At 39.7% G+C, this 12,493-nt stretch overlaps 1 protein-coding gene across 1 annotated transcript in view; it reads left to right on the forward strand.

Moving 5' to 3' along the window:
- LOC104540724 (protocadherin Fat 3-like) overlaps window positions 1-12,493 on the forward strand; it is a gene marked incomplete at its 5' end in the record, with an annotated part of 64,550 nt that overhangs the window by 26,724 nt on the left and 25,333 nt on the right. Inside the window, 3 exons of the mRNA XM_010184590.1 lie at window positions 6,147-6,296; window positions 7,271-7,428; window positions 10,361-10,480. Of these exons, the coding sequence (XP_010182892.1) occupies window positions 6,147-6,296; window positions 7,271-7,428; window positions 10,361-10,480 (428 nt within the window). The remainder of the gene's footprint in view (window positions 1-6,146; window positions 6,297-7,270; window positions 7,429-10,360; window positions 10,481-12,493) is intronic.

Consider the following 12,493-nt stretch of genomic DNA (forward strand, 5'->3'; position numbering starts at 1 on the left):
CTGGAAGGGTAAGTTCGAAAGTTCAGGTGCATCAATCTAAGCCTTTAAAAATCAATAAAATTGAACTAAAGAGCTTTCCAATAATGGACTGTCTCCTTAGATTTCTGGCTCATCTGCTTGTGTTTGTATGAAAAATAATGTAACAAACTGGGGTTTGTTTGAGTGTGGCTATAGGGGCTATGCAATTACCAATCTCCCATCACATGACGGGAGGTATGCAAACATCTGTCGGTGCTTCTGGGAAGTAAAGATAGGAGGACTAGAATAAATTTGTTCATGTAAAATACTCCTCATGACAGTCTCATTCTTCAGAAGCAAAATTCTACTCCGTATTTTTATTTTTTCATGATCCAAAGTAATTATTTTGTGTTCAGACAAAGATACAGGGAAGAAGCAGGTTTTGTTGGAGCTACTTTGCTATAGAGTTCTTCTGCATTATAATCCCATAAAAGTGAGGTTACATTAAGATGTTTATAGGAGAGGGCTGGATTGAAATCATCTTTAGTTGTCAGTACTGGGTCCAGCTCTATACAGTATATTCATCAATGACCTGGACGATGGGACAGAGTGTACCCTCCAGCAAGTTTGCTGAGGATACAAAGCTGGGAGGAGTGGCTGACACAGAAGAAGGCTGTGCTGCCATTCCGTGTGACATGGACAGGCTGGAGAGTTGGGCGGGGAGAAACTCAATGAAATTCAACAAGGGCAAGTGTATAGTACTGCATCTGAAGAAGAACAGCCCCATATATCAGGACAGGATGAGGGCTGACCTGCTGGAGAGCAGCTCAAGGGAAAAGGACCAGAGAGTCCTGACCATGAGCCAGCAATGTGCCCTTGTGGCCAAGAAGGCCAATGGCATCCTGGGTTGCATTAATAAGAGTGTGGCCAGTAGGTCAAAGGACGTTATACTTCTCCTCTACTCTGCCCTGGTGAGACCACATCTGGAATACTGTGTCCAATTCTGGGATCCCCAGTTTCAGGAAGAACACGGAAGTACTGGAGAGAGTCCAGCATAGAGACACTAAGATGACGGGGAGACTGGAGCATCTCCCATATGAGGAAAAGCTGAGAGACCTGTGTCTGTTTAGCCTGGAGGAGAGGAGACTGAGGGGGGATCTCGTAAATGTTTATAAATATCTAAAGGTGGAGATCAGGAGAATGAGACCAGACTCTTCTCGGTTGGGCCCAGCAACAGGACAAGGGGCAGTGACCACAAACTGAAGCGTAGGAGGTTCAACCTAAACATGAGGAAAAACTTTTTCACTGTGAGGGTGACAGAGCACTGGACCAGGCTGCCCAGAGAGGCTGTGGAGTCTCCTTCTCTGGAGACATTCAAGACCCGCCTGAACATCTTCCTGTGTGGTCTTCTCTGGGTGATCCTACTCTGGGAGGGAGGGTTGCACTAGATGAACTTCAGAGGTCTCTTCCAACCCCTATCATTCTGTGATTCTGTGTTTGACAAATGTGGGTATATATCTACATCTGAGCTGGTCACTCCAGGTCCCATTTGCAGACAGTAGAAAGAATGAGGTATTTTTAATGATGTGATACGTCTCTCCCTAGATGTCTAAAATCAGTCGGATGAATCATGCCCTAGAGTTAGATGAGATGAATTTCATTTCAAGTGTTTAATACTGTTCTGGCTTAATAGTTTGAAAGAATTTTTCTCATAGACCCAGAAGTGTTCAGCAAAAGTGCAGACACACATCCACATTATTTAATCAAATGAATAGCAGTCTTGGACCACTTTCTTATGAAACCAGGCAATTCAGACTTTATATAGCGACACTTCCAACATTCTGTGAATGTTCTGACAAAAGGAAATCACAGGCTGTGATGATCTCCTGTTAATACAGGACCTAATCTTCAGAGGTGGTTTGTGTCCTCAGCTTCAAAGAGCACACACTGCTCTTAAAGACTCCTGTGTATTTTGCAGGATTAGACATCAGGAACTCAATCCCTATGTGTACAACACCATGTTTTCATGGAATCACACACATACTAGTGAGCCTTGAGTTGTCCTGTCTGTGCTTGGGAGAGAACTGTACATAAATTACACAGATTTGATTTGGCTGTAGTCTTTTTAATATTGCACTTGTGCAAGGAGAGCTGTTTCTCCCTGAGAATATCCCCCATTTTAAGGCCCACACTGAGAATGCACCATCTTGTGTTAAACCTGAGAGAGCTGAAGTGTGAAGTGGAGGCTTGACTGTAGAATCACGGCGAGTGGGAACTGCTCATCTATCACTTAAGGTGTCTTAAGGGAAGTTATGATCGAGGAGTGGTTGAAAGAGGTCAAATGTCTCAGTTCTTCTAAAACTGGAAGAGAATCTGTTTCATTAGGACATACTGTGTGTCACACAGTTTTCCAGGTGTATTTGAGCTAACTGAAATCCGTAGTTTACTTGTGCAGAAACAAGTTTTTGGTATCTGCACTTATATGTATACGATAAACTTTTTGCTTACAATACTTTGCTTTGGTCACCATGTTCCGAAAAGAGAAACAAATTACCATTGAAATTATGGTACGTATTAGACTGTTTTAAATGTAACAGTTTGGAGCTTTGTTTTATTTGCTTTCTGAGACTTTGACTTTCCAGCTTTTTTCTGCAAGCCAGAGAAACAGACATTTTCATACAGATTCAGGAGAATATGTTTACAGAAAAACACCAAATATCTCAAGGCTCAAGTTACAATGGTTGAAGCACTCAATTTTCAAAACCTATTTAAATTCCTGCAAGAGATCCTTCTTTGGGTGGACAGGAATTAAATAAATGTCTAGTTTTGCAATCTTCCTCAGTATACTAGTAGGGAGATTGTAATACTTTTACATTCTTTTAGAGAATTAAACTGAAGATGATCTGTCAAAATGAAGTAGGTCTATTACACCTTTTCTTGTCATGCACTCCTTGACACTAGGTCATGTGTCTCTGTGGTACCTTGTAGAGAACAGCTTTATTAATACTAATGTGAGTTTCAAGGGAATGCCATGGATTGTCAGGACTTGCCTACAGAAAAAAAAAGAGATCAATTCAAATTCATATTTCTTGAATCTCTTATTGGATAGTAAATAGACTGTTTAGAGTGGAAGTGCAACATTAGAATAATTTTATTGAAACTCTGGCTGTAAATCTTTGATGTGGACAAAGTAACCTTGAACAATTTCACAATTTTGCCCTGCACAGTTGTGAAACAAGCCTGAAAATGCATGTTAGCTGAGGCAATGCAGTAATGCAGATTTGTAGCTTATGTACTTATAACCATACAGACAGTCATAAAGCAATTCTTCTCCCAAGTCTGAATATTTTAAAACTTTTGTGACAGCTATGAAATCCTGCTGCAGTAGGATGAATAAAAAGTTGATTTGCTTGTAGTTTACCAGTAGTATTCTTGGCCTGCCAGGATAAGCAGTTTTTTAGTGTATTGCCACAGTTGCACTGAACACGTTAGATCCTTTCCATATATTTTTTGACTGGGGAAGGATGACTCTGAAGTACAAATCAGTTTGAATCAGCTAAAAAAACTGTTAGAGTTGGATAACAAAGTAAGCTATTCATTTATTGCTTCATGACAAAGATGCAGTCATAGGTTAGAGATGTGAAAATTTGTGGAGCCACATTTGGAGATCTCAGCGCCCCTTTCTGCTGCACTCTGACGAGCTGTAGGGCTTTAGTCCAAATGACTTGTCTGTCAGCTACGCAGAGGCTTACTTGAATTACAGCCTCACAAAAGGTTTAAGTGTGTTCAGAGAAGAGCTATGTCCTGCATACAGCAGAATGCAGTGTGTCACATAAGAGGGAAATAAAATAGGCAAAACACCCAAGTAGAAAATACAAGGGAGACTATAGAATATTTAACCACCTATTATAATTTCAGAAATAATTGTTACTTGCCATTGAATTCCAAAGAATGAGGTGGAGTTTTTTCTAAAAAAGAAAACAAAAGAGAAAAAGCTATGGAAAACATCATATTCTCTGTTAAAATCTGCAGACTTTACATTTAAACAGAATATAGTTCTGTGATGCAGAACCCTATTAAATTACATTTATTTCTTGATTCTCTGAGACTTTAAATGTGGCTGTATATTGCAGCTGTTATTCCTGTTAATGGTACCTACTAAAGTGATTAATAAAGATTGCCATGCATCATTTTCTAACAGGGCTACAGGCAGTATTGTAAATCGTTTACTGCATAGACCTCTCAAACAAATGTTTGACAAAGGAGGGGAGGATGTTAAAGATTAAATTGACTGTGCTATACATCAAGCAAGACATTTACAGTCATTGCTGTATTTGTAGTCAGCCCATGTCCGCTTTGAAACCTACAGTAGTAATTTTTCTTTATCCAGAAAATACTTACAGTGCCAGGCAATTTCAGTGATGCTTACTATGAGCTCTTCTTGGCTCTTACTAAAGTGTGAGAGCAGTAAGATTCCTTCTTTCATTACTTTCAGAGATATATTCTGTGACAGGTTGATTTCTTCCTTTATAAATTGTAAATAAAATATGTATGCTCCAAAAATAAAGTAGTTTTTGAATATTATAAGGGTCCTGAAATAAACAAGAACTGCCAAAATTCAGAAGGTGATGGGTAGGAAAGTGCTGACTTTTTTTTGTTAAAATCATCACCTGCACATATTTAGTAAATGAATTGGATAAGCAAAACAAGACACTCCAGTCCACTCCCAGCAACTGGCTTTCACTCTGTTCAAGCTCTGGCTGCAAATCAACAGAAGCAAGGGCAGGAGTGCTTTTTTCCTTGCACTTAAAGACTACTTTCATAGCAGTCACACACAGATGTCCAAGGCTAGAAGCTGACCCCGCATCTACCAAGTTCCCCATTGCAACCAAGAAAAGGCTAACTGTTGTGAAAGTTGTATATTCCTGAGAACTCATGCATTAAGCATCAATAGTTGTATCCTGTTTTGCAGTATTGTAGACAGTGTTTGCAAGTCTTTTAAGATTAGGGAAATCAAAACAGATTTATTTAGAAACTTTTAGAAGTTACCTAGAAGTTTTAGCTAAACCCCATGGAATGCAAGAAGTTCCTTTGACATTGACAAGCTTCAAACTAAGCCCTTGACATGCTCAGCTTGATAGACGTTAAGAATTTTGGGGGATTTTGAAGAACCATAGTGCAATTCTGTCACACACGTATTTTAAGCAAATTTAAATCTCAGTATTCATCTGTCCCTTCAAATTACTTTCCTTATGAAGTTAGTGGTAGTTCTGGATTCACCTGTTCTTGGTCAAGATATCCATACTGATAAAAGATATTTAGGAAAGAGCTGACACTTGCATTCAAAATAATTTTATCCAAATTATGCTCTTCCCAGATACCAAAGGACATGGATGTTTTGCCCAATTTATAAATTGCAACTGATTATTTAGAATATTAAGCTGCTTCTTTCTTCAATTAGGTAGTGTCAAGAAATACTTTATTGTTGATTTTCAAAATTTCTTCACTTTGAGTACTTAGTGTCCAGAGCAAGTAATCCACTTCCAGATGCAATGAGACTTGTGTAGTCACATCCAGAAGAAAGGAGGACAGGTTTTGGCAGCCTGGTCAAGGTGCACAGTGGGATGCGAGATCAAAGAGATGTTGTGAGGAACATGGGAACAGAGCAAGTTTGCCTATGCTGTACGGTCAGGCTGGCAGAGTGTCCTGTGCAGTGTGAGGATGAAAAGCCCAGCTGTCACTCTCTAGCCCAGGAATGGCTTTTTCTTATTTTATCTCCTAGGGAACTCTGTCTCCTTAAATTTTCTTCTCATGGATGTGTTGAGGCAAAAAGAGTGCATAGCTTCAAGTCATTTGTTTTCTCATATCTCTAAATCTCCTGCACAGGAGGCTTTATGAGAAAATGAAAGGCCTGAGAGTCACACCACCAAATATAAAGCAATTATTGTTCATAGCAGTTGGCTTTTATAATACATTGCCATGGGTTTTAGGACAAACTTTGAAGAAGAACCATAACAGTTTTGCCAAGTATTTATCCTCTGTGAAGGTTTTTGGTTTTTTTAATTTATTCTTATTAAGCCATTCTTTGTACTGAAGCATGAGATCAATAATTGTCTTTCATTACTCTAGTATTGCTGAAGATGATGCTCTACACTCTGTATCCCTGACAGTATTTTAACTTCTTGCAGGAGGACTCTGCCCAGGGTCTAACGATCCCTGTCTGGAGAAGCCATGTCCAGGGGACATGCAGTGTGTGGGGTATGAAGCTAACCGGAGACCATTCATCTGTCAGTGCCCACCAGGAAAGCTTGGCGAGTGCTCAGGTGCATGTCACAGCGGTAAAGAGGAATATACTTGAACAACAAAGTGCTGCCATTCTCATTCTGTAGGTAGAGGTGCTACTGAAGTCAACAGAAGTGTACTGCTTAACCCTTCTCAGCGCTGGCACTTGGCGCATCTGTTTAAAGCCCTGTAAAATATTTGGCTATGGGACTGTACGAAGACCATGATCCAGTTTCCATTGGGAAATTCCCACTGGCTCAGTTGAATCCCACATCGGTAAAGCAGGCTGCTGAGAAAACAAGACTTTTCCTAGAGACTGTTATGCCAGATGTTTTCCTGCCATGGGCACAGCTCTATAATTAACTCTTCTGCTTACAACAGACATTCCAGTCTTTATTAATGAAAACACTACACCACCCCAAGAAGAAAGTTTCAGGACATTTGTTAGTTCTCTGCAGCTGTGTTGTTCCTTGGGATACAAAGAGCCAGATGGAAAGTCGATGAAGTGGAGCTTTCTGTTGACTTCAGGGCTACATGTCAGAGGACCTGTGCTATTCCCCTGATGAAAACACAGCAGATACTGACCTGTATCACTGAGGTCCTGGGTAGTGGTTGCAAGGAACTCATTGCAAGGATTTGTCTGGCATCTGTCCACACCTCACTTTGTACCCATATCTCAACTTCCTGATGTACAAACATGGTCGTCTTTGACTCCCTCTGTTGTCAGTGAGGCAAGATAGGTGCCTCCAGGGATGTATAACATTAAAAATGCTGAATACTTGGAGAAACCTCTCTTCTTTATAGGTATGGAGAAATAGAGGTTTCCTCCATCCCCTGAAAAATAAATTACAAAAAAATACAATATGTTTTTATAGTAGGTGCCAGCTTTTTTTTCATCAAAGTTGGGTTTTATTTATTTCTTCCTAGACATTCTTCTTAGCTCTGTAACTTTTTTTATTAACTTGACAGTTGAGGAATTATTTCATGTGTCACTAAAAGAACATGTGTCTTTTCAAAATGGTTATTTCAGGCCATACTTCCCTTAGCTTTGCTGGGAATAGCTACATTAAATACCGTGTTTCTGAAAACAGCAAGAAAGAGGAATTCAAGTTGGCTCTCCGTCTGCGAACCCTGCAAAGCAATGGGATTATAATGTACACCAGAGCAAATCCCTGTATAATTCTGAAGGTAATTAAAATAACTTATCTTTTCTGCAGTTGTTTTTCTTGATTATATGTTTTCTGTTGGCTCTTGATTTGGGGAATGCTGTTCTCATTTCAGCTGTAGATTGAGAAGATGAAGTCTGATCTGTTTCATGCTAACAGGGAAAAACAGCAATTTCGACAATGGCAGCAACAACAACAATCAAAAAAAGCAGCTTGTTAGTGGTGCTTTACTTGAAAAATGCTCCATTGGGTGCTGTTCATTATAAGAACACTACATAGGAGCAAATCTGCATGAGATGTAAGATTTGGCCATTTAAATGACCATATAGTCAAAACGATGCATGTAGAAATAGCTGTTCTTCCCCTGTGTCCATCCCTGTGGTTAGAAGATATGCCTTCACTGCTGTCAAGTTAATTTCAGAAACCAACTGCTTAGAACGTGTCTCCTGCTGAATGTGAAGATTGCTGCACTCCATGAATTAAGATTATTTGTTGACAGAGGCTTGGGGTAGCTGGAGATTGATATCCAATCCATATTTCATTGATAAGCTCTCCATGGATTTTTGTTCTTTCTTGGATTTCTATGGAATGGCAAATATCTACTGGACGGAAAGGGAGTGCTAGGCTCATCCAAGAGCCTAAATGTATAATATTTCTGCTAGAGCCTCTAAGGCACAATGTGAAGACACTAACTTCTGTAACAAAGCCGTATCCTGTAATTCAGCAGTGGGAGAAATGGCACAGAGCCTTTTGTGTCTGTATTTGCAATCTTTAGATTACTGTTGGCTGAATGCTTAGGTGATATTAAAATGGCTAGATGAGCTATTAACTGGCAACAAATAATTTTACAGCTGTTAGACTAAAATATTTTGTGAGCAGGAGTGCTGTCTGTCATTCACTGGGGACTCTCAACGTTCAGATTTCTACAAGACAATTAAGCTCTACTTAAAACACAACTTTTCAGTATACTTCTTTGTTCAATGAAAACAAAACTGCAGGCTTGAAGACCTTTGAAGTCTTCATCATGGTTACTCTTAGCATATATCAGTAGAGAATGTTTGCGGTTTTGTAGTTTTGAAAAATGCTTGGAAAAAAACTAACATGGCCCTGCTGAAAGGTGCCACTTGAAAACGATAGGAAATGATACAGAGGTAGACTGAAATGAGGGCAGGATGATAGAATAATTTTGTTAGAATTTAGTGTATAAAACTATCATTATTAAGGAGTACAACAGGTCAGGTCATAGGCAACTGAGTGGAAGTCTTCACTGAAGTGAAGAAATTTTGCTGCCAAAAGAGAAAAAAGCATGCTACTACAAAACAGGAAATAAGAGAGGCCCTCATTACAGTCACCTGGGTTGAGTTTTTAGTTATGAGATAGGAATTAGATGTTTTCAGTCACCGCTTCACACAGTCACCTAACCATTTTTCTTTGGAAGATACTGAGAGGGAAAAATGATACTTGAAGGAGCAGCGACAAGAACTGTGGCTACACTGCTCCCATCTCAGAGGCCAACCTCCAGGCCACCCTCTTCTTTGCTTCCTAGCTCCAAGAAAGGATTTTCAGCTCTGAACCCACCTCATGAAGCACTCAGTAGAGAGCTTCAGACACAGCTGCTACTTCACGGCTCTGATGAGAGAGGTCCAGGGTCTTGTATGCGGTGTCATGGATGCAAGGGCTCCACTTTCTCCCATGCATTGGACAGGGAAGGACACAGAGAATTCCTTTCCTGGAGCCTCATGCTTAGCTTTTAGGTACCAAGGGGATTTGCTGTTGCAGTGGGTACACCCTTTTCCCAGGTTTGTCCCTTGGCCTCTATAAGCGTAGGTCTTAAAGAAAAGTAAAGCATTACATTCATTTGGGGTTGTTTTTGTTTTTGTTTCTGTTTCAGAAATGGCATCACTTAAAAGACCAGGAGTTGCTAGAGTTTTGTTTGTGAAGGTCGTTTAGCAGAGGAACATCAGATAAGGCCTCACAAAGTGCTCTATGGCAGATGAATGTCATTATGCTCAAGGGATGTAGCCATAGCAGGGCTCTTCAGAGATGAAAGCTGACTCATGAACTGCACTTTGAGGATCCCTAACTGAGATGCTTTCAAACAAGTTACTCTTAGATTTTCTAAGCATACTTTTTTTCATTTGTAAACCAGTGGTAATGCCTTTTTAGTTTGGTTGTTTTTTTTTAAACCAGGTATGTATGTTGTAAGATAGGGAAGTGCTCAGAAGTGAGGCCTTTAAGTAGATTAATTAGAGGTCTATAAATGTGAAGTTGTTATCATTTGTGCATTGCTTTCCATTAAATTAAACATGAGGAGAAGCTTTCCAAATAGAGAATAAAGAATGGGATCTTGTGCTCTTTTGAGCACTCTGGCATCACTCCAGCAAAGCACTTAATCACTTGCTTAACTTCCTGTATTTGAAGGCAATTGGAACTACTCGCATACCTTAATTTTAAGCATGCACTTAAGTATCTGCCGGATTAGCACCAGAGGGCCCAGCACCATCACTGAGCTCTAAACAAAGGCAGAAGTGGAAGAAATACAGACCCACCACATAGTACGAGCCCATAGGAGGATGCAGGAAACACCACTGCTGCTGGGGCACACAGTGGCATTGATTTTTTTGAAGTCTCCCCCATTGCAATCTGTTTAACAATTAAAGTTGCAATAGGGTTTTCAGTGTTTGAATGACCAGCTTAATTTTGGGAACTCATACATTTGTGATAACTCCAGGGATGGAGATATTTTATAATAGTAACTCAGTGTCCTCCTTGGATGAATAATCAATCCCATAGAGCAAACTGCTTGTCTGCTACTTTGCTGAAAGCCTACCAGGTACACTATGTTGATACAATATAATAAGGGTGTTATTTATTCAGCTGTTTCAAATAAAGCAAGTCATCCATCGATTTTGAGAGGTTAGCCATTTTTTTAGTTGTGTATTCTTGCTTTTAAGGCAATTGGAGTAAAAGCAGATGCAGGTCGATGTCCGCCTTTATTTTCCTTTGAAAAGACTGCATATGCCAAAAATGGTATCACCATTTCCTTTTTCCTGTGTAGCATCTACCTGGGAAAAGTAAGATTTAACAATTTAAAGCATTACAAGAGCATTGCAGAAGAAAATTTCATAATTTTATTTTTTTTTCAATGAGTATAATGGAGATTCAGCTTGTTTTGTGATATTTAAAGGGTCAACAATAGGTAAAGAAAGACTTTGCTATCATGTCAGAAATATGGCTATTAAACAGTAAAAGGCAAGCGTATGTTCTTCCATCCAGGCAGTTCATGTAAAACCTTGCATGGTTTAGTTAAGTGTATATTATACACTTTTATGCATTACTGCTGCACGTTTTATGCTGGATAAGACTGAAGCTTGGATATTATCCCAGTTATGGCTGGAGTCGAAACAAGTAATACTTCAATTAAATATACGGTTTTACACAAACGAACCTGAAATGTAATTCTGTTAACGAAATATTTCCCCAGATAGATTAGAAGACAGCATGCTATATCCATGGCATGTTACTGCAGATGGACTGTGTTAGGCTAAGGTGGTCTCAGAAGATCTATTTGATCATTTTATTACCTATGTTGATACACAAATATGGATGTTAGCCAAACATCTTAGCCAGGCTAATACTCTAATATAATTTACAGTATGTGTTTGGCTCCATTTTGCTCATTGAGTGAAAGTGTTGAAATGTAACAGATTGCATCAGCGTTTGGAGCGTTCTCTGCTCTCTGTACTTCTCTACAGGTGAGGAATTCTGTGGCTTTAAGAGCACACATGCTTAATTATGCATTAACCTCACTGTCCTAGTAGTCCAGAAAGCTCTGAGAGGTGGAAGCTTGGTGGGAATCATCTTCCCAACTAGGATCAAGCATCTCTGCTATTATAATCACGTAGATGGAGAAAAAAGCAGTGCTACTCAGTCAGTTCTGAACTGAGTCTCATGCTGGCAACCCTCAATTAGACCAATCATCCCACTGAGGTTATTGTCTGCTGAGCCTGCACAACAGCATTGGCCTTTCACTGGATTTACATACTGTTTGTTTGAATGTACCTCACTTAGTAAGAAGTTAACTTGAAGTTCAGCTTTTTTTGGTACCACCGTTCAGGCTATAATTGAAGAGTCCCCTTTGAAGGTCCATGACTGAATTCTCTGTGCTTAGGAGTGGAGACATTGTTTTGCCCTGTTGTGTGGAGGACCCTTGTCCTCCCTGCCTGGGCAGCCTGGCTGCTAAATGGGCAGGACAGGAGTCCTTTGCAGTCTCCCCTCCTCGCAGACTGTTCTTGCTCTTCCTTCTCCTTCCAGAGGCAGAAAGGCAGCAGGGGACAAATATTTCCTCCCTGCCCTGCTGTAGCAAGGCCTGTGACCATCTGATTAATGAAAGTATTTTTATGGTCCCATTGCTAGGGGTATCTGGACATGTCACAGTCTTTAATGTATGTATCTGTAAAGCACTGGTGTGAGGTAGGGAAATGATGTTATCCCTCTTTTTCTGATGGAGACCTGAAACTAATGACTTGCATGAGATCCCAGAGGAAGAGTGTTGCAGAGTATGGATTCCCATGTACATCTATCATATCTTAGGCTAGTACTGTAAGCATCAGACCATCCTCTCCATCTTTCACTCCAGCCTGAGGCAGGGGTTACTAGTGCTTTTTTAATAAAAAGAAGGAAACATAGCCTTTCAGACAATACATATTTACTGTGTATGTCAGATCATCTGCTGGTAAAAAGAAATAAAAGTGGATGAGAAAGATGTATAAAACATATTTTAATGGCAGATCTTTTAGATCATCGTTTCTCGTATACAAATGGTGTAATATTTATTCCAGGTGCTCATATGTGGTGTTGTATTTATAAAGATAATTGGAAAAGCATGTTCTGTGAGTAAGGGTAATAGACATGCAGTAGGTCCTTCAGGGCATAAGTAGTCTTAGGGGAGGTATATGTATATTATACACAATCAGCAGAACAGTTTCCATAGGAAAAAGCCTTTTGCTTAAGAAGCAAGTTAACTGCTTATCCGATGATGACTGGTTTTCAAAGTGTAATAAGTTGGCATGTATTTTTCTGTTTGA

Source organism: Mesitornis unicolor, unplaced genomic scaffold, assembly GCF_000695765.1.
Source record: "Mesitornis unicolor isolate BGI_N332 unplaced genomic scaffold, ASM69576v1 scaffold5725, whole genome shotgun sequence".
Taxonomy (NCBI): domain Eukaryota; kingdom Metazoa; phylum Chordata; class Aves; order Mesitornithiformes; family Mesitornithidae; genus Mesitornis; species Mesitornis unicolor.